This window comes from Hypomesus transpacificus, chromosome 5 (assembly GCF_021917145.1).
Source record: "Hypomesus transpacificus isolate Combined female chromosome 5, fHypTra1, whole genome shotgun sequence".
Lineage (NCBI taxonomy): Eukaryota > Metazoa > Chordata > Actinopteri > Osmeriformes > Osmeridae > Hypomesus > Hypomesus transpacificus.
The window spans coordinates 1,219,684-1,240,976 of record NC_061064.1 but is presented as its reverse complement, the minus strand read 5'-3'; the positions used below and the strand labels follow the sequence as shown (position 1 = coordinate 1,240,976).

General features: G+C 50.2%; 1 protein-coding gene across 2 annotated transcripts; it reads right to left on the bottom strand.

Annotated features, from left to right (window-relative positions):
- Positions 1–1,800: 1,800 nt before the first annotated feature.
- Positions 1,801–19,954, bottom strand: LOC124467967 (vascular endothelial zinc finger 1-like). 2 transcript variants are annotated; one of them, XM_047020499.1, is made up of 6 exons: positions 19,848–19,954; positions 11,000–11,745; positions 7,306–7,375; positions 6,856–7,018; positions 5,389–5,424; positions 1,801–4,625 (listed from the first exon to the last, which is right to left on the bottom strand). In XM_047020499.1, the coding sequence occupies exons 1-6, from the start codon at positions 19,878–19,880 to the stop codon at positions 4,288–4,290; spliced, it is 1,386 nt and encodes a 461-aa protein (XP_046876455.1). In that variant the 5' UTR covers positions 19,881–19,954; the 3' UTR covers positions 1,801–4,287. The 2 variants fall into 2 exon arrangements, with proteins under 2 accessions (XP_046876455.1, XP_046876456.1); XM_047020500.1 differs by lacking the exon at positions 5,389–5,424.
- Positions 19,955–21,293: the final 1,339 nt, after the last annotated feature.

The window sequence follows — 21,293 nt, the reverse complement described above, 5'->3', positions numbered from 1 at the left end:
GAACCGGGTATTCGGTATTAACTTTCTCCGACTAAGTCGAGATGGACAACTAAGTAGATCTATAACACGCATAGTCATGGCCGTTGTGGAAGCAGCATTATGCCCCGCGCATGGTGCTCCACTTTAATATCTGACCTCACATCATCTTGCCACAGTTACCTAGCTAGCTAGACTAGCTCTGTCGGTGGGTGGTCAGCTAGTTAGAAGACTAGTCAACCCACCTCTCCTGTGTCCTCCCTGGTCGTCATTTTACAGTAGGCTGGCGAACCTCACCTCTCTTTCAACTGTGGCTAGCTGACATTTAAATCACAATTTCTTCGGTCAATTCAAAAACAGTATATCTAGGTTACGAAGTCCTTATCATTAAGGTTAGCTAGCTAGAGCTAAATAGGTTAGCAGGTGAAGCGCGAGCACCGTGCGGCTAAAGACAACTGAGATGCTTGGGCTAGATCGAGCTCTACCGGCAGCGGGACCCAGGACACTGCTCCGTTCGTCTCCGAAAAAAAACTAAAACACAAAACATAATGTTGGACATCTCACAAACTGTCTTGCAATCTCCGTGTACCGTTTGAAATCGGATTTTCCATGAACAGTTTCAGCTGTGCCGAGGTCCTGTCATCTACGTTACCAACTGTCGTCTCAGTCAGTAAGGTGCTGGGTGTCGGTCGCCTCCCGTCGAAGATGGTTCACCCCGTAAAGCTGGTGTCGCTCCACTAACGTCCCCTGGAAAGAAAGGGTTGACACCTTTTAGGGGAACTTTCCGCTACAGTCATCCCATTCATTCGTTAGAGTTACGTTAATATAATCTTCCTCTCAATGTGAAAATATCTTTGATTTATGGAGACTCCTCTGGCCCAAGCACTCACAAACGAAGCTCACTAATGCATCCTTTATTAACATGTAACATGATGTTACAGAAAGCAGGTCGTCCGATATTTACAATAGGCTTTACCAGTGTTTTTTTAAACAAATGTCCTGTAAGTGCGTCTCAGAGAAGGTTGGTTCCAGCAAGATACTGCATTTTTGAGTGGCTCTGGAGCTGCTGGCCAAAATTAGGCTGAGAGCAGGGCGCACTCTCGTGGAGAAAACAGGAACAGCAAGCCGCTAAACTGGAAGTCCTGGAGAGCACGAACATGTTATTTCACACGCACATATGTTAATTTAACACTCGCAAAATATAAGTAGGCCTACTCCAGCACATATTCAACAACCGAGAGTTGTAAAGGTAGCTGCGAGCGAGCGCCTGCAATGATCGGAGACCAGCCTGTTAAATCTGACCTGAGACCATTTTTTATCGAAAAGTTGAAAGTATGTATTTTTTTGTGTCGTGACTGGTGTTGTGTCGTGTGTTTGTTTGTTTCGAATGAAATGTACGTTTAAAAAAAAAAAAGGTAGAAAAAAAGGTAGAAAAAATATTCACTACTGCAGCCTTTCAGTTTGCAGCTTTTAAGTACTGCAGACTTTCACTACTGCTGCTTTTTTTTGGTGAGAAGAATGAAAAAACAAATTTGAAAACAATATAAACAAAAAAGTTTTGAAAGGTTGACAAAAGTACAACCGTATGAGGTGTTCGCCCGCAGCTACAACTCTCTCGGTTGTTGAATTTGTGCGTGAAAAAAACCCTCTATTCCGTTTAGAATTAATTATATGTTTTACTTATCAGAATAGATAAGAAGCAACTTCAATATCCATCGTACAGGTTTGGATGACCTCACTCACCTTTCCACAGGAGAACCACTGCTGAACACGTCATCACATTCAACTGATCAGGAACAAATTCACACTGAAACACACTTAACGGTTTTCTTTTATTTAGACAACCCAAATAAAAGGCACATAAAACATTGCGCATGTTTACGTAATAATTTGACAACCATACATTTAAAAAAATGTAGGAATGTTTAACCTTTCTGCTAGTCAGAAAGCCTAGTCTTCATATATACAAAATTACCGTTAATGTTCTAATACAAAAGATTTATAAAAGGTTATCTTTCACATGTCTACTGTAACTACCACATCCTCAGAACTAAACTTGTTTTGTACAAAGATATACATTCAACTGCCTTAACAGGGGTCCAAGAATTTTCAATTCAGTTTATTTTTTTCATTAAAATTAAGAAATGTTAAAAATGTTCACATCCCCGTTACATTGTTGTATTAAATTTGTCAAACAGGTAATCATAGTGAGTCAAATGCATAAGAAAACAAATAAATCATGGGAATTAACAACATGCATCCTGTTTGTTCGTCAAATTAACCGTTTTTTTTTTTAATCAGAGTGAACTGGTATCCACCGACCTCATCCCAATCCTCAGCGGTGTTTGAAGACAGTTTTAAACCTGGCTCACAGACGGTTTTAAACCTGGCTCACAGACGGTTTTAAACCTGGCTCACAGACAGTTTTAAACCTGGCTCACAGACAGTTTTAAACCTGGCTCACAGACAGTTTTAAACCTGGCTCACAGACAGTTTTAAACCTGGCTCACAGACAGTTTTAAACCTGGCTCACAGACAGTTTTAAACCTGGCTCACAGACAGTTTTAAACCTGGCTCACAGACAGTTTTAAACCTGGCTCACAGACGTTGTCGTCAACTTGTTTGAGCGATCAGGACACTCTAGGAGGCATGTTTCAGTGAGCCTGTTTACATGGTCGGCCCTCGTCAAGACAGCATGCCACAAACATTATCTAGTCCCGTTATCTGCATCCATCTATCAATGTTTATTAGTGTTTTCTTCCTCACAACATCGTTCAGTTAACCCACCACCAGCCCTCAGTATGACACAGGCAGACTGAACTGGTATTTGATCGATACTGGAGACGTGTGAACGGTTACAAACAACATTATTATTAAAATGGACGGCTACGTTTCACAAAATGAAGATTTCTTGGATCCCTAGTCTCTGGAGTTCTACTTTTTTAGAGAGAGAAAAAAAAAAGTATATAGTGAGTTAAATATTTACAAAGTAACATGGGAAAGTCCAGGGTCAAGTTACATGTTAGACATGAACTCCAATAATAAGAAAACCACGTTTACCGGGCCTCACAGAGAGTTCCTGAGTGGAAAGTCCAAACTATGGGGGTCCTCACAGACAAAATAATAAGAAACAAAAGGATATAAAATATAGCTAACAAAACTAAAATCCATCACCAACATAATAGTGTGTGTGTGTGTGTGTGTGTGATCCTTGCTGGACTTTAGGACTGTTGAGCCACTAGATGGCGCTGTTCTGTTTGTCTGATTAACACTTGATTTGTTCTGTGGTAATACTGCTGTTCAGTTATGAGGGATTTCAGTGCAAGACTCATTCATCTCTCACTTAATGTTTAAAACAAAAACAACATCAACTGATGACCAAATAAAAGACCGCCCCACTGCCATCCCTAATGAGAGAAACAAGAATTAGACATATTTAACAGTCCAAAAGGACACTGTCCAGATATCCACTTCAATAAGGGTACAAATAAACTGCTGATGGTGAGAATACATTACCATGACAACTGTACAAGTTAGCCACTGTACCTCAAGAGCATACCTTCTATTTGAAAAAACAAATGCAATACAACCGTGGAAAAAAAATAAAAAGAACATAACCGTCCATGCAAATGGAAGCAACTGTCCCTTTTGTTGAACTCTTCTCCTAAAAACATTAAATACTGATTAGCAGGCTATAGTTAAAAACATCATAAGGAACACCCAACGGCTTTGCCAGAGAACCAAAGGAACATCCAAATCAGCTCTGTACTTATTGCCTTAGTCCATCGTTTCAGTCGTCTTCTCCCAGCTGCTGAGCTGCGGGTGCTTCAGGTGAGGTGTAGCCACACCTCCTCCAGTTCAGACCCCAGCTCTGGACGTTTGCATCACAGTTTAACACTCTTTATCAGACTCACTACATCTAGGTTCAAAGTCCTTCCGATTACAAGACGAAACCTACCTAACTTCTAGTGTTCTCTGCTGGAGACAACGTGTGGGACCACCAGGGAGACTGTGCCCCCTGAAGGACCACCAGGGGGGCTCGGCCCCCTGAAGGACACCCAGGGAGACTCGGCCCCCTGAAGGACACCCAGGGAGACTGTGCCCCCTGAAGGACACCCAGGGAGACTGTGCCCCCTGAAGGACCACCAGGGGGGCTCTGCCCCCTGAAGCCTCAGTAAACACTCGCTTCCAGGTCTGGGGGAGGAGGGGGGGGTGGAGAGGGGGCTGGAGGGGGAGGGAGGGAGAGTGGGAGGGAGGGGGGACAGGAGTCTCTCGTTTATCCATTTTCCCTTTCATTGTTCTCTCTGCCGTCTACCAGGGTGGGGATGAAGGCAGGACTTGGGACAGAAAAGGCATGCTCTCCATGGGCCTCATGGCGATGTTTATATTCATGGGCATGGAGGTGGTGAGGGCCACAGGGTGGGCGATGTTCATGCCAGCCGACGAGGGGATGTTGACGGGCCCGGTGATGGTGACTGGGTGGTGGAGGCTGACTGGAGAGCTGATGTTTACCGTGTTGGTGGAAATGTTCATCGCCGATGCTATGGTGATGGGGTTGTTGCTGGAGATACCCCGGTTCATCGCCGTGGTGATGGGGGCGGAGGCAGTGACGGGTGTGGCCGAGGCAGAGTTGCAGACGTTGTTGCTGTCTGGGGGACAAGGAGAGAGAGGAGCCAGTCAGAGCATGCTAAGGAGCTCGCCCTGTCAGCAGTGCTGCTGTTCATGCCTCCTACCACAACATGGACGGATGCCGTTCAGAAAGGACATTAGACTGTGTGAAAGGACATTAGACTGTGTGAAAGGACATTAGACTGTGTGAAAGGACATTAGACTGTGTGAAAGGACATTAGACTGTGTTAAAGGACATTAGACTGTGTTGCTCTGAGGTGCTAACAAAACAGTGTTCCAGATATCCTGCAGTCCTCACTCCTCATGGGCGTGTAATCGCACATACATGTAGCATGCTGACATACATGTAGCATGCTGATATACAGCTGGGCTCCTGACTACAGCTATTCTGAACCACTGTCTTGTCTCCATCTCGATGCCGTCTTATTTAAAACCTCAACGTAACGAAGGGCTGTTGCCACGCTGCCATGCAAATATAACAGCATTCTGACTGTAAATAAGCTTTACATGTAATAAAGCATAAAGATCTTAAACACCCACTTATCTTGTTTGGATGTTTAGATTTCATGTTGGCACAAGTAAACCCTTACAGGATGACAGAACACAGATGCAAGGATGATGCAATGTTTGAAAGAGCAGTTCCTAACTGCCGCTAGCGCTGCTACCTGCTGTGTTGTTCCTTCTAAAAGCATCCTTTCATTCTCAGTGTGTGACATTGTGTGCTTGGGTTTCTGTCTCCAAGAGGGAGAGGTTGGTTCACACACGGCTACGTTATGTTATTACCTTTCAGTGCCCCTGAGGAATTCCACTGCCAGCTCCCTATTCAGAAATACAGACACACAGGGGTCACACAGGGGTTATAGCAGCCTGCAGGCTAGCCAGGGCCGCTGGGCTGGGCTAGCCAGGGCCGCTGGGCTGGGCCACTGGGTGCGTCCGTTTCCCAACCCGCAGGGTGAGGGCCCAACTCCAGGTGGCCCAGGAGACCAAAACAAATACACCCAGTGTCTCCAGGGGGAGTATATTGAGAATGTTTCTACCACAGTCAGCATACTCCTTCTGGTGGTGTCAATATGCGTGGACGGCTTCAGGAGGAGGAGTCTATATGCTCAGGAGGAGGAGTCTATATGAGGGAAACATCTCGGGTTCTACGTCTAAGGAACTACACAAGACTACCATGTACGATTCAGATCTCCCAGATATCAGCACCAAATATGGGGAATTCACAGGTGGAGACGAACAGACAAATGCACACACACACACACACACACACACACACACACACACACACACACACACACACACACACACACACGAGCAGCTGAGGGAGGAAGTGGTTATTAGGTTGTTCAGGAATGATCACTCAGGTGGTATAGTCCATTAACAATAAGCTGAGCAGTAACACAAAGTAATCTCTGGACTCTCAAGTTCATGAAACCAATCAACCAGCTAATGAGATAGACTAGAGATAGACTAGAGGCATATTTCTGCTGTGACTCTCTGATCTCTACTTCCTGATGAGCTGCACAAATGAAAGCAGCAAGTGGGATGTGTAGTCAGATATCACGCGTGTTCCACTTCCCTCTGCGCACAAAACTAAAATGAGCCAATTGCTGAAAGCACTTTCAATTGAGAACATGAGAACAGATTTCTGCCACAGGCTAACCACTTCTGTCAACTAGAATACATGTCATCAGATTAGCCCACACACCCAGCTTTAGTTTAACGCTCCGCCGTGGTGCTCCGACAGACTGGATTATTGAAGAGTAAAACACCACATGAAGGAAATGCAAACACATTGGAGAGAACAGACGCTTCTGGGTGTGGCAGCAAGGAGAGGTCCAAGTGAGCACTGGTCACATGAGGAGCTTCTGCCTGTCGGGAGAGCTAGGTGGGGGGGGGGGGGGGGTCACAGTCTGTAGCCTGGCCCTGGGACCTCAGAGCTAGGTGGGGGGGGGGGGGGGGTCACAGTCTGTAGCCTGGCCCTGGGACCTCAGAGCTAGGGGGGGGGGGGGTCACAGTCTGTAGCCTGGCCCTGGGACCTCAGAGCTAGGGGGGGGGGGGGGGGTGTCACAGTCTGTAGCCTGGCCCTGGGACCTCAGAGCTAGGGGGGGGGGGGGTGTCACAGGCTGTAGCCTGGCCCTGGGACCTCAGAGCTAGGGGGGGGGGGTCACAGTCTGTAGCGTGGCCCTGGGACCTCTGCCCCCCAGTATGCAGGGAGACATCAGGTGTGATGGGATAGGGGTTACGTACCTTTGTTGCAAGAGTTGAAGTTGGCCTGTCCGTGAGTCTTCAGGTGGCTGGTGATGTAGGCGGCGCTCAGCATCTTCCCACAGATGTTACAGGTGACCTTGCCCTCGTGTCGGATCATGTGGGAGCGGAGTCGGTCTTTGGTGGCGAAGGCAGAGGTACAGGCCTGCAGGGCACAGGGGGTCAACAATCTATTCATAGAGCCAGCGGGTTCCCATTCCCACGCCAAGAACAGATCCCATCATGCACCTGGCCCTGCCTGCTCTCATCCCATCATGCACCTGGCCCTGCCTGCTCTCATCCCATCATGCACCTGGCCCTGCCTGCTCTCATCCCATCATGCACCTGGCCCTGCCTGCTCTCATCCCATCATGCACCTGGCCCTGCCTGCTCTCATCCCATCATGCACCTGGCCCTGCCTGCTCTCACCAGTCTCACACACGCATCTCTTACCGTTACTTGACATTTGAACGGTCTTTCTGAGGAATGGACATGCTTCACGTGGCAGCTAAGGTGATCCGGTCTGGAAAGGAAAGAAATTAAATTTTACAATCTCTCTGCAGAACACACGCATACAGTCAACACATTGGCTTGTTGCCCTGGTGACCTTTCCAAGTGGAGCTCGGCCACCACCATGGCTCTCCAAGGCCTCATTTAGCTCAGCAGCACACCAGCTCAGGGAGACCATAGGCTTCATCGCTCTCTCCCCAGAACTGCCGGCTGGGGGGAGGGGTGGAGGGGGGGGTTTAAAGGCAGATCGACAGCCATAGAGGCTTCGTTACTGAAGGAGAAAAGCCAAGCGCCATCTTTTCCTCTGAGCTTTGGACCGGACGGCTGTTCCTTCCCACCTTCTGTTCCTCTGAAGACGGAAGCTCCCAGACAGAGCCCTGCTGCTGCTGCTGCTGCCAGACAGAGCCCTGCTGCTGCTGCTCCCAGACAGAGCCCTGCTGCTGCTCCCAGACAGAGCCCTGCTGCTGCTGCTGCTCCCAGACAGAACCCTGCTGCTGCTGCCAGACAGAGCCCTGCTGCTGCTGCTCCCAGACAGAGCCCTGCTGCTGCTCCCAGACAGAGCCCTGCTGCTGCTCCCAGACAGAGCCCTGCTGCTGCTGCTGCTCCCAGACAGAGCCCTGCTGCTGCTCCCAGACAGAGCCCTGCTGCTGCTCCCAGACAGAACCCTGCTGCTGCTGCTCCCAGACAGAGCCCTGCTGCTGCTGCTCCCAGACAGAGCCCTGCTGCTGCTCCCAGACAGAGCCCTGCTGCTGCTGCTGCTCCCAGACAGAGCCCTGCTGCTGCTCCCAGACAGAGCCCTGCTGCTGCTCCCAGACAGAGCCCTGCTGCTGCTGCTGCTCCCAGACAGAGCCCTGCTGCTGCTGCTGCTCCCAGACAGAGCCCTGCTGCTGCTCCCAGACAGAGCCCTGCTGCTGCTGCTGCTCCCAGACAGAGCCCTGCTGCTGCTGCTCCCAGACAGAGCCCTGCTGCTGCTCCCAGACAGAGCCCTGCTGCTGCTGCTCCCAGACAGAGCCCTGCTGCTGCTCCCAGACAGAGGCCTGCTGCTGCTCCCAGACAGAGCCCTGCTGCTGCTCCCAGACAGAGCCCTGCTGCTGCTGCTGCTCCCAGACAGAGCCCTGCTGCTACTGCTGCTCCCAGACAGAGCCCTGCTGCTGCTGCTCCCAGACAGAGCCCTGCTGCTGCTCCCAGACAGAGCCCTGCTGCTGCTCCCAGACAGAGCCCTGCTGCTGCTGCTGCTCCCAGACAGAGCCCTGCTGCTGCTGCTCCCAGACAGAGCCCTGCTGCTGCTCCCAGACAGAGCCCTGCTGCTGCTGCTCCCAGACAGAGCCCTGCTGCTGCTGCTCCCAGACAGAGGCCTGCTGCTGCTGCTCCCAGACAGAGGCCTGCTGCTGCTCCCAGACAGAGCCCTGCTGCTGCTCCCAGACAGAGCCCTGCTGCTGCTGCTGCTCCCAGACAGAGCCCTGCTGCTACTGCTGCTCCCAGACAGAGCCCTGCTGCTGCTGCTCCCAGACAGAACCCTGCTGCTGCTCCCAGACAGAGCCCTGCTGCTGCTGCTCCCAGACAGAGCCCTGCTGCTGCTGCTCCCAGACAGAGCCCTGCTGCTGCTGCTGCTCCCAGACAGAGCCCTGCTGCTGCTGCTGCTCCCAGACAGAGCCCTGCTGCTGCTGCTGCTCCCAGACAGAGCCCTGCTGCTGCTGCTCCCAGACAGAGCCCTGCTGCTGCTGCTCCCAGACAGAGCCCTGCTGCTGCTCCCAGACAGAGCCCTGCTGCTGCTGCTGCTCCCAGACAGAGCCCTGCTGCTGCTGCTCCCAGACAGAGCCCTGCTGCTGCTGCTGCTCCCAGACAGAGCCCTGCTGCTGCTGCTGCTCCCAGACAGAGCCCTGCTGCTGCTGCTCCCAGACAGAGCCCTGCTGCTGCTGCTGCTGCTCCCAGACAGAGCCCTGCTGCTGTTCCCAGACAGAGCCCTGCTGCTGCTGCTGCTCCCAGACAGAGCCCTGCTGCTGTTCCCAGACAGAGCCCTGCTGCTGCTGCTGCTCCCAGACAGAGCCCTGCTGCTGCTCCCAGACAGAGCCCTGCTGCTGCTGCTGCCAGACAGAGCCCTGCTGCTGCTGCTGCTCCCAGACAGAGCCCTGCTGCTGCTCCCAGACAGAGCCCTGCTGCTGCTGCTCCCAGACAGAGCCCTGCTGCTGCTGCTGCTGCTCCCAGACAGAGCCCTGCTGCTGCTCCCAGACAGAGCCCTGCTGCTGGCGGACCAGCCAGTCTGGCGGGTGACATGCTCAGACACATTCTCAGGCTCCATAGCAGGGATGGCCAGCCTGCCTGGTGACGGTCAGGCACAGAAGCCTCCAGACACCATGAGCCACGCACAGAAGCCTCCAGCACTACTGTACCTCAGACAGACCTTTGACCACAACATCTAACCACTAAACACATTCCCAGGGAGGTTATGAACCTTGGTGTGAAGCCAGCCAGATAAAACCCCATGGCGTCACCTTCCTGTGACTCACGCTCATGAATGCTCCAGACATCCTGAAAACCCAGTGACGCATCGCTGGGATCAGGGATGGGATGTGGTGCTAAATGCTGAAAGAGGCCATCTTCCAGTGAGCTCCTTCTGAAGAGAAAGGAGGTCTGGGTGCTTCCATGACAACAAGCCTGGACACAGCCTGGACACAGCCTGGACACAGCCTGGACACAGCCTGGACACAGCCTGGATACAGCCTGGACACAGCTGGCTGGGGCAGGCTGGCTAGCTGGGGCAGGATGGCTGGGGCAGGATGGCTGGGGCAGGATGGCTGGCTGGGGAAGGCTGGCTGGGGCAGCTATTCAGTGAGTAGGAGGAAATCCCAGGGTTCTCTCTCCCGGCATTCCCTGGGGAGGGAGGGGGCCCCAGGCTGGCGGGAACCACAGCGTGACGCGCCAATCAAAGCAGCCGCCCTCCCTCCACCCACTCCCCCCCTCCAAGCCCGGCTCCCCCTCCCTCCACCCACTCCCCCCTCCAAGCCCGGCTCCCCCTCCCTCCACCCACTCCCCCCTCCAAGCCCGGCTCCCCCTCCCTCCACCCACTCCCCCCTCCAAGCCCGGCTCCCCCTCCCTCCACCCACTCCCCCCTCCAAGCCCGGCTCCCCCTCCCTCCCCTGGAGAGGGGAACTCTGGGACTCTGGAGTTTGTACTGTGCAGAGCACTGCTGTTTGAACACACTGCTGCAGGGACTGCAAGAGCAGGAGCATTCAACCCTGCTACAAATCAGGAAGCTGCAGCCAATAGGAGCGTCACACTGGACACCAGATGGCCACACAGCCGGGCCCTGACGATTCAGAGGTTAAAGTCATTCTTCAGTCCGTGAACAGCAGTCTACCATCGACCTGAATGTGGAGCAGTTTGTTGGTTTCCTCGGTTCTCTAGTTCTAGATTCTCAGAACCAGAACCTGGGTGTCTTTCATTAATGAGCACAACAAACATGGAAAAAGTGAGAAGAGTTCAAGGACACTTAAACGATGATATAAACAAACATTAAAACACATCTCAAATATATGGCATTTATTATTATTATTATTATAAAGTAAGTATGTGGTGAGGGTAGGGCTGGGCTGGGATTGGGGGGAGTGTCTGGTGAAGGCGGGGCTGAAGGGCCTACCTGGAGAAGCCTTTCCCGCAGACAGAACAGACGTAGGGCTTGTGCACGCCCCCGTCGTGCGAGCGCACGTGGTAGGTCATCCTGTCCTTCCTCTTGAAGCGCTGCTGACAGATGGGACACTCAAAGGGCTTCTCGTCTGAGTGGGACAGCTTGTGGCGGTTCAGGTGGTACACGTCCCTGAAGGCCTTCCCACACATCTCACAGCCGTGGTTCTTCTTCACGGGCTTGGGGGGCTTCTTGGGGCCTCCCTGCTGGGGAACGTTGATCATGGAGGCGGCCGTCATGATGCTGGAGCCTGAGGAGACCGAGGTGGTTGCTGTGGTAAAGATGCCGGCGATGGTGGAGATGTAGGAGGGGGCGTTATTCTCGCGAGGCATGGTGGAGATGAGGGGCACCATGGTGGGCGCAGTCTGTGCCGTCTTCTTGGGCCTGGACACCATCTTGACCCCGGTGTGGCAGGACTCGTGGCGCCGCAGGTGGTAGCTGTCCCGGAAGGCCTTGTTGCAGTAGCCGCAGATGAAGGGGGTCTTGCTCTTGTGCTCCTTCTTCACCACGGGCATGGGCCCCCGCCCCCCACCGCTTGCAACGTTGTCCTTCAGCAGCTCTGCAGCGCTGGCTGGGGGCTTCTGGTCCATCGGGATGGGCAGGATGGGCTTCTGATCCACGGGCTCGGCACCGGAGTTAAGCAGCGGCAGCAGGCTGTTCTGGGCCACCTGGTGCTGGTGGTGGAGGGCTTCATTTGCCTGCTGCACAGACAACACAGTACACAGGTCAGTCACACGGGTACCTCATGGGATATTACAGCTACGCAGGTTAGTCACACAGGTATGCAGGTCAGTCACTAGTAGGAAACCGAATCAGAACAGATCACTTTTTCTAAAGGGCTTCTTGCTACATAGGAGAGATGAGCTCTGAAAGTGTTTGTTGCGATGTGACCTGTGACCTCTGGTGCTGTCCTAACTGGTATAGCAGGCACGTTAACCTCAGTTTGTAGGCTGTTCTGGGTTTACACAACTGTGCACTCTAAGAGATTAGCCTACATCTCCACATTGCCCTTTTATATAACAGCTTGCAGTAAGAAAATAACTAGGCAGGATATTGAATGTAGCATTAGGCTGGGCTGTGTTTGTGTCGTCAGACTGGTTCATGTGGCTGGGAAGAGCCTGAAGTGAGCTGTGTTGTAGTCCCAGCTTCAGCTCACTGCCGCTCAGACGAGCCGCTCGGACCAGCGCGAGATGGCCGCTGCTCAACACCGCTGGCCCCGTCTGGGGAAGAGTGTTTGCACAACATCAGGAGATTCAGAACCACCAGAGCTCTCCGAATTCTGAGATTTGGTTTCACTTTGACAGCGAACCTTTCTGAAGTTCGGGACATCCACCAAACACATCACTTCAGAGGAAGGGGAGAAGGAGTCAGAGAGAATGAGTGCAAGAGAGAAAGGGAGAGTGAGTACAAGAGAAAGGGGTGAGAGAGAGACTATCTGTAGCAACACAGAAATAGACAGTGAATCATTCTGCATGTGTGGCGTCTAGGAGCGCGAGGGCCAGCACAGCACCAGCAGCCCAGCACACAGGACAGCACAGACAGACCCCCAGCACACAGGAGAGAACAGACAGACTCCCAGCCACACACAGGAGAGCACAGACTCCCAGCCACACACAGGAGAGCACAGACCCCCAGCCATACAGGAGAGCACAGACCCCCAGCCATACAGGAGAGCACAGACCCCCAGCCATACAGGAGAGCACAGACCCCCAGCCATACAGGAGAGCACAGACCCCCAGCCATACAGGAGAGCACAGACCCCCAGCCATACAGGAGAGCACAGGCACTTAAAAAAAAACACTTAAAGGTTTAAAGAAAACACCCATATTGAACATATTAGCCTGATAGCGGATCTGCTGTGCCATAGCCTGCTGATGTGCTGTATAACAGCCTGCTGCATGTACACGATGAATCAGGCAAAAACCAACCAGGGTCAGTGACTGTGGGTGTTTCTACAGGAACAGAAATAGGCCCTGGCTCTGTCATTAGCCAGTCACTCAAACAGCCTGCAGCTGAAAAATCTAAATCTGTTGTTGGAAAAATGATCCCCTGCCATGATGTCTAAATCTGTTGCAGCAGACCTTCTGAGCACCAGCAGCCTGACCTCCTGAACACCAGCAGCCTGACCTCCTGAACACCAGCAGCCTGACCTCCTGAACACCAGCAGCCTGACCTCCTGAACACCAGCAGCCTGACCTCCTGAACACCAGCAGCCTGACCTCCTGAACACCAGCAGCCTGACCTCCTGAACACCAGCAGCCTGAGCACCAGCAGCCTGACCTCCTGAACACCAGCAGCCTGACCTCCTGAACACCAGCAGCCTGACCTCCTGAACACCAGCAGCCTGACCTCCTGAACACCAGCAGCCTGACCTCCTGAGCACCAGCAGCCTGAGCACCAGCAGCCTGACCTCCTGAGCACCAGCAGCCTGACCTCCACAGCACCAGCAGCCTGACCTCCACAGCACCAGCAGATTGACCTCCACAGCACCAGCAGCCTGACCTCCACAGCACCAGCAGCCTGAGCACCAGTAGCCTGACCTCCTGAGCACCAGCAGCCTGACCTCCACAGCACCAGCAGCCTGACCTCCACAGCACCAGCAGCCTGACCTCCACAGCACCAGCAGCCTGACCTCCACAGCACCAGCAGCCTGACCTCCACAGCACCAGCAGCCTGACCTCCACAGCACCAGCAGCCTGACCTCCTGAGCACCAGCAGCCCACAAGCTTAGCTACATCCTGGAAGACCTCCATCTCAGATGCTTTTATTCTAAGCGGGGTGGGATGGGGGTGGGATTTGAACCAGCAACCTCTTGACCCACAGTCTAACACCAATGATCTATACCAGCCATAACAAATACAGTGAGCATCCTGCTTTAAACGTCCTCAGTCTAGCTGGGTGCTGTGTGAAGGCATGGGGTCTGTGGTTGTGATGGTGAAACCACACGCCCGCGCTCTCTGTCTACAGCACTCACATGTCACATGACAGGAAGCCAGGGGGAAATCTGGCTGAGCCGCAGGAACCCACCCTGTCAAACCGCCTCAGCAAATCTCAGCCATCACCAGCCACACTAAAGCATGTCAGCTAGTCAGCATCACTAAAGCATGTCAGCTAGTCAGCATCACTAAAGCATGTCAGCTAGTCTGCATCACTAAAGCATGTCAGCTAGTCAGCATCACTAAAGCATGTCAGCTAGTCAGCATCACTAAAGCATGTCAGCTAGTCTGCATCACTAAAGCATGTCAGCTAGTCTGCATCACTAAAGCATGTCAGCTAGTCTGCATCACTAAAGCATGTCAGCTAGTCTGCATCACTAAAGCATGTCAGCTAGTCTGCATCACTAAAGCATGTCAGCTAGTCTGCATCACTAAAGCATGTGAGCTAGTCTGCATCACTAAAGCATGTCAGCTAGTCTGCATCACTAAAGCATGTCAGCTAGTCTGCATCACTAAAGCATGTCAGCTAGTCTGCATCACTAAAGCATGTGAGCTAGTCTGCATCACTAAAGCATGTCAGCTAGTCTGCATCACTAAAGCATGTGAGCTAGTCTGCATCACTAAAGCATGTCAGCTAGTCTGCATCACTAAAGCATGTCAGCTAGTCTGCATCACTAAAGCATGTGAGCTAGTTTGCATCACTAAAGCATGTCAGCTAGTCAGCATCACTAAAGCATGTCAGCTAGTCAGCATCACTAAAGCATGTTAGCTAGTCTGCATCACTAAAGCATGTCAGCTAGTCTGCATCACTAAAGCATGTCAGCTAGTCTGCATCACTAAAGCATGTCAGCTAGTCTGCATCACTAAAGCATGTCAGCTAGTCTGCATCACTAAAGCATGTCAGCTAGTCTGCATCACTAAAGCATGTGAGCTAGTCTGCATCACTAAAGCATGTCAGCTAGTCTGCATCACTAAAGCATGTCAGCTAGTCTGCATCACTAAAGCATGTCAGCTAGTCTGCATCACTAAAGCATGTGAGCTAGTCTGCATCACTAAAGCATGTCAGCTAGTCTGCATCACTAAAGCATGTGAGCTAGTCTGCATCACTAAAGCATGTCAGCTAGTCTGCATCACTAAAGCATGTCAGCTAGTCTGCATCACTAAAGCATGTCAGCTAGTCTGCATCACTAAAGCATGTGAGCTAGTTTGCATCACTAAAGCATGTGAGCTAGTCTGCATCACTAAAGCATGTCAGCTAGTCTGCATCACTAAAGCATGTGAGCTAGTCTGCATCACTAAAGCATGTCAGCTAGTCTGCATCACTAAAGCATGTCAGCTAGTCTGCATCACTAAAGCATGTCAGCTAGTCTGCATCACTAAAGCATGTGAGCTAGTTTGCATCATTAAAGCATGTGAGCTAGTCTGCATCACTAAAGCATGTGAGCTAGTCTGCATCACTAAAGCATGTCAGCTAGTCTGCATCACTAAAGCATGTCAGCTAGTCTGCTGAGAGAAAACGACGAAAATCAGAAAGTAGCTTGGGGAGAAGCCTGGACGTGCTGCTAAATCTGTCTGTTTCAGAGAAGAGAGCGCCTGGTTGTGCACAGCGGGCGGCGCAAAGGGTCCCCGCTGAGGGAGAAGGTTAGTGACGTCAAACTGGAGGAGCTACCCACATCGACTGACATTAATAAATAATCCCATGCAGCGTTTGAGTAGACTGGTCGTCTGCTCTCAGCAGACTAAACAAGTGCTCCAAATCTGACTCACTACAGCAGCACGCCGCAGCAGATAGCGGCAGCTGCCTTTTAGGTAGAGAACCACACACACACACGCCCTGTCCTAAAAGGAGCAGTTATGATTGAAGGAAAAAAATAAACATAATTCTAGGGCCTAGACGTAGGGTTTTGACATCAGGAAACGTAGCCCTTCGGCCACAGACGGTTCCCTGACCAGGACAGGAAGTTGACCAGCGTGTCACAGCTCCTTCAGGGGGTGGAGCCTGCAGCAGGAACAGTCCTAAACCCCAATCAGCAGCAGAGGCAGAAGGTCGCTGAGGACAATGAGCAGCGATCACGCCTGTTAGGGGTCATTATGGCTGCTCAATGGAGCATCTTAAACCAGGGAGGACCCCAACAGACAGTGACAGTTACATGTGGAGTTGGGCTTGGGGGACACCCTGTCTTCCAGACAACCCCGGGAATGGAACCCTCCCATTGGTCACAGCAGTTTCAAACTGAGACCAATGGGGAGGTAGAGGAGACCGGGTACGTCTCATCTGAGTCTTCCTGAGTAGTCACAACGACAGACTTACAGAACTATTTTCTATCAAAAGGCTACCACCAGATTCAAAGCACCCAATGCACAGTTCAAACATTATACTGAAAGGGTGGGGGGGGGGGGCACAATTAAGACAACTTCGTTCTCTTCCGCAAGCACGAAAGGGCAAGGTTAAATACCTGACCCTGCCTTTCAGGTTCAGCCATCCATCTGACAGGGCTAGTGAGAGGGGGGAGGGGGAGACACAGAAAAATGAATCCCACATTCTGCTCCTTACTCCGTCTGCCCTGTTGTGAGAGACACAAATCTGTCCAGAGATGCACTCACTGCCCAACAGGGGGTCTTTGTACGCGTCTTCGCTGATTTGGCTCCCCTATTCATTGGGATAGGGGCTGCGCTTCTCCACACGCATTCTCTATCTCTATCTCTCACACACACACACATTGATTCTCTCTCTCTCACACACACACACACACTCCATCCCCAGACCAAGGGGGACCTGGGAACTCAGTGAGAACACCACTGAGCCCAACAGCCTCTATTGTCTGAGCACCTGCCTGTCTGAGCACCTGCCTGTCTCACCACCTGCCTGTCTCACCACCAGCCTGTCTGAGCACCTGCCTGTCTCACCACCTGCCTGTCTCACCACCTGCCTGTCTCACCACCTGCCTGTCTGAGCACCTGCCTGAGCACCAGCCTGTCTCACCACCTCCCAGGATTACTGTCCTCGTCATCACCGATTGCCCGCTCGCCGGCCCAAGGAGAGAGGGAGGGGGAGACCAGCCAGGCCCCTTCAGACAGGCCGGCCCAAGGAGAGAGAGAGAGAGAGGGAGGGGGAGACCAGCCAGGCCCCTTCAGACAGGCCGGCCCCAGGACAGCGGTGTTGGGGCTGCAGCCCGCTGCGTCTTCACGCCACTATGACCAGTTTGATCCAAATGTGCTCTGAAGGCTGGGTCACTCCTGAGTAAATAACATCAAGATGGAGGCCGGGGGAACAGCAGCCATACGAGATGTGTACGCCACTCAACTCAGACCGGCTGCCAAGACACAAGCAGAGTTCTGCTGAATATACAGTTGTGCAGTTGTGAGGGAGATAAATACAAGCAGAAGATAAAGATCGTGAAATTGTGCTCATTTGTACCTTGGTCACAATCTGCAAGTTTTACCTGTTGGATACCAAAGTACCACATCACAAGGCTTTACATTTTCTTCTCTTTTTTAACAAGGTCTGACATTAATGGTCTTATAATACATTCCTGACACGTCTGCCAAACGACCTTGTGTTAACTCAGCAGAACACACCTGAACATTATTTCTGAAACAAACTCATTTCCAGATGTTCACTTGTACGAGCAAGACTTATTGGAACTCCAGTACTGAGTTATTTCTACTGAAGGCTAAAGGCTTCTACTGGAGGTGATTCACATCTGGTAAGCTACAGCAGGTCTTCATGATTAAATGGGACAGTTGAGTATTCATGTCTTCACCTGGGAGTGGGTCATACAGGGGAAGGTCGTTCAGGCCATAGCCTGGCTTGTTACCAAGCAGCCGTGCTGCCAACATCAATGAGATCAATGAGTGAGGACTTCCAGAAGGTGTTTGGTGTGACTGATACTGGCTGCACCAGCCAACACACAGCACCAGCATGTCTGTCAGGGAGATGGCTATGATCCAAACACACAGATCTTTGGTCCTACTCATCTGAATCTAGAGTGGGTCACTGATTCGTGAGTGAGTCACTGAGTCAAACCAGGGTACAACAGAATTTGCATCATCTACACACACAAAAATGAAGCTGACCAGCTAAACATGCCCAGTCCACATGTTCCCAGGATGTCCTTCAGTTTGAGAGAGTGAAGCGAGAATGAATCACCATCAGGATGATTCACGACGACTCACAGCTGTGTGGGAGACATGAAGGAACATTTAACTTTCACCCCCTGACTCACATCCTGCCACCTACGGATCAGAGAAGCACTACTCAGTTCTGCATCATGCACTGTCATTCATATGACAAAGAAATACATGTGAGCAGCTTGGGTTGATTATCTTTTTTTGTGCTTTTCTTTTCGACATGAAGCTACAACAATTACTTATATCCTCTCTGAGCAGAACCATTACAAACCCTTTGTATCTTTAATCATCCAACAAAAGCAGAGCTGCAGATTAGAGACCTCCAGCAGGTAGATATTTGAATTGTCTAGATTAGAGCGAGAGAGAAGAGAAAGAAAATCTTTTTCAAGACAGAGTCCTGTGCTACTTGAGGGGGTGGGGGTAGAGGGATCAGGTTGCTCCGATTTCGCCTCTTGCAGACCGGCTGCAGGGCCAGCAGACACCGTTAAACTGACCTAGTGCTGGCCAGGGGGCTACGGCACTGCTCGAGCACACCAGTCGCAGGAAAATGTTGAGGAAATGATTAACTCAGAATTTACTGGGGGGGGATATCCTACTTGGATCCTTGTGATCGTTATGAAGACACAAATGACACTCATGGAGTAACATGCAGGCCAACCAAGCTAAAATATTGCTAGCTAGCTCTAACTATATGTACAATATAATTGCATAACTTTTTGGCGAGGTGAATCGCTATTTATACAGGCACAAGTGAGGCTGAATGACAACACAGCTGCCGTGCAACACACGATGTAAACTCAAACTTTGCTTGAATGCATGCCAATGACAAAAATAGTCATCTGAACATGTTGCATAATGGTATTGCTAGCCTACCTAGCTAGGCAATCACGGTAGCTAAGCTACTAGCGCCACTTCTCTTATGAGCCACAATAACGATCAAATAAGATAAACTGAGCCTTATAATAGCGAGGTCGTAGCTGTATTTAGACTGTAAAATGGGTGCATTCTCTTTAGTCCTTATTATGTTGTACACATTTCTGAATGGAGAAATAACTGCTTTCATGTACGCGCATAGTTCGCATTCCACTCTGCCCGCGGTCCGCACTGTTCAACCATGAAGCTAAAGCTGGCTAGCACTGCTAGTACATGGTAAGGTTAGCTATGCTACTCCTAGCAATTTATAGAGGGATGGGAAAAAGTTCATCGCTGACTTTAGAAAGGGTCATCGGTATTCATTCTACTAAAAATGAATGTGCTGATTAACTCACGCTAGCTATCGATTGTTGATGCAAAACATTTCCTTTATCTCCAGGCTGAAAATCGGATCAACGGTTCTCCCAGTGTGAATGAAAAAAACAAGTCTGGCTTGCTCGCTACGGTGGCGTTCCATAAGCCTTCGAATGATCCCTCATGTTTGCGGTCTTTATCACATAACCTAACTTAGGAAACACAAACAAAGCCTCGAAGTTATTCATCAAATAAAGCTGAACGCATTCAGAGTTTTCTCAAAGCATCAGGTACATTTAAAACCCGAGAAAAGAGAGAAGAGAACTGATTTTTTCCTAGCGTCATGCCCTAGCCTCACAGCTGGAAGCCTGGGATTGATGTACCATTGTTGTGCTTGGATAGCTCTACTTAAAATTACACATTTAAAAACCGTCACAATGCGAATGTCTTCAGTTTTCCAAAGTTATCCTATCAATTGTCTTAATTTCTGCTCATCCGGGTTCACTTACCTGAAATAAGAATGTGCTCCAGCTAGGTTCCATTGCAACACTTAAAAAATCTGCAGGAAACCTACAAGAAACCTACAACAAAGCAGCCAAACATGGCAGCTGCTACAACTTCCTGTAACCCTCGGACTGAACCACGTCAAGTGCGTTTTAGGGGAATACTGAGAGTACTGTGCGTGTGGTGAGCAAGCATTCATGTTCTAAGCAGTTGTTTTCAATACAATCGACAGTTTCGACCTAATGTTAAAACGGTTACCAAACTGTATGCAAAATAGTTTGATTATCTTACTATTAGTTCTTTTTGGGGATTAGACACCCCTATGAGGATGTGTTGCCTGGTTCTGCAGCGGGCATTCAATAAATGGCAGAGTCGATCAATTGCGGAGTAGCTGTCGCATGTGGTCTGAGATTTGAACCCGCGCGATTTATGTTCTATTTAATTCTTTTATATTGCTTTGATTCATTAGTTACAAACAACTAGAGTGTTATTATTTCACATCACTTATTCTCTCACTTGAAAGTTATTGTTAAACATATCAGCGATGATAGGCTTAACGAATAGGCTAGGCAAAAACAATTCCAAGTTATACGAGAAACATCCGGCAGTAAAACATGTTTTTTTCCCCTCTTATACTCTTGTGCTTTTGAAAATTCTAACACTGAAACATTTTCTGGTGCAGTGTAATCTTCACAACACATGGGGGCAAAGTTCAGTCATTCGTGTCATCGCGAACCTCATAGGCTTCTAACGAGCCCATCTCTTTCAATGCACGCTGTATTCGATACAATTCTTTATGGCTTTTAATTTTCCAAGAAGTGATTATATATTAGCTGGATACAACACAATAATGATATTCAAGAAATCACAGTTGTACAATATAAAATAATAGGATGACAGTTAAAGTCCTTTATTGCTTTTTGGGAAATCTTATAGATAATTTTGTTTTGGCGTTTTGATTATATATTTATTATGCTGACTGCATGACCGCACTAGGTGCAGTTTCAGGGTACTTTAAAACGTGATCCGGCTACGCACACACACACACACTCACACACACACACACACACACGTTACTCAAATCACAAATGGATTTTGATGAGGTACTAGTATATCTGCTTAAACGTGAGTGGAAATTGTTGAGGAACGTATTTGCGGTGCAACATAAGGACCAGTGGTGTGATTCCCTTCCTGATTCAACACAATCAGAACGTTCCACATCCACATTCTGTGCCAGGATTCTGATAGAGGCCTTGACCCTCCAGTCAAGGAAACAACCACCTTTATTGCAATGATGCCTGCCTTTTCAATAAACCACTTTTTAAATGATGGGGCAAGAATACCTTAATCTTTTGATAAATACTTTAAAGAGGATTCTTTAGAAGATGACATGGTTGTGTTATTGTGGTGAGCAAGGCTGTGTATACTACTCTTGTATTATTGATTACATT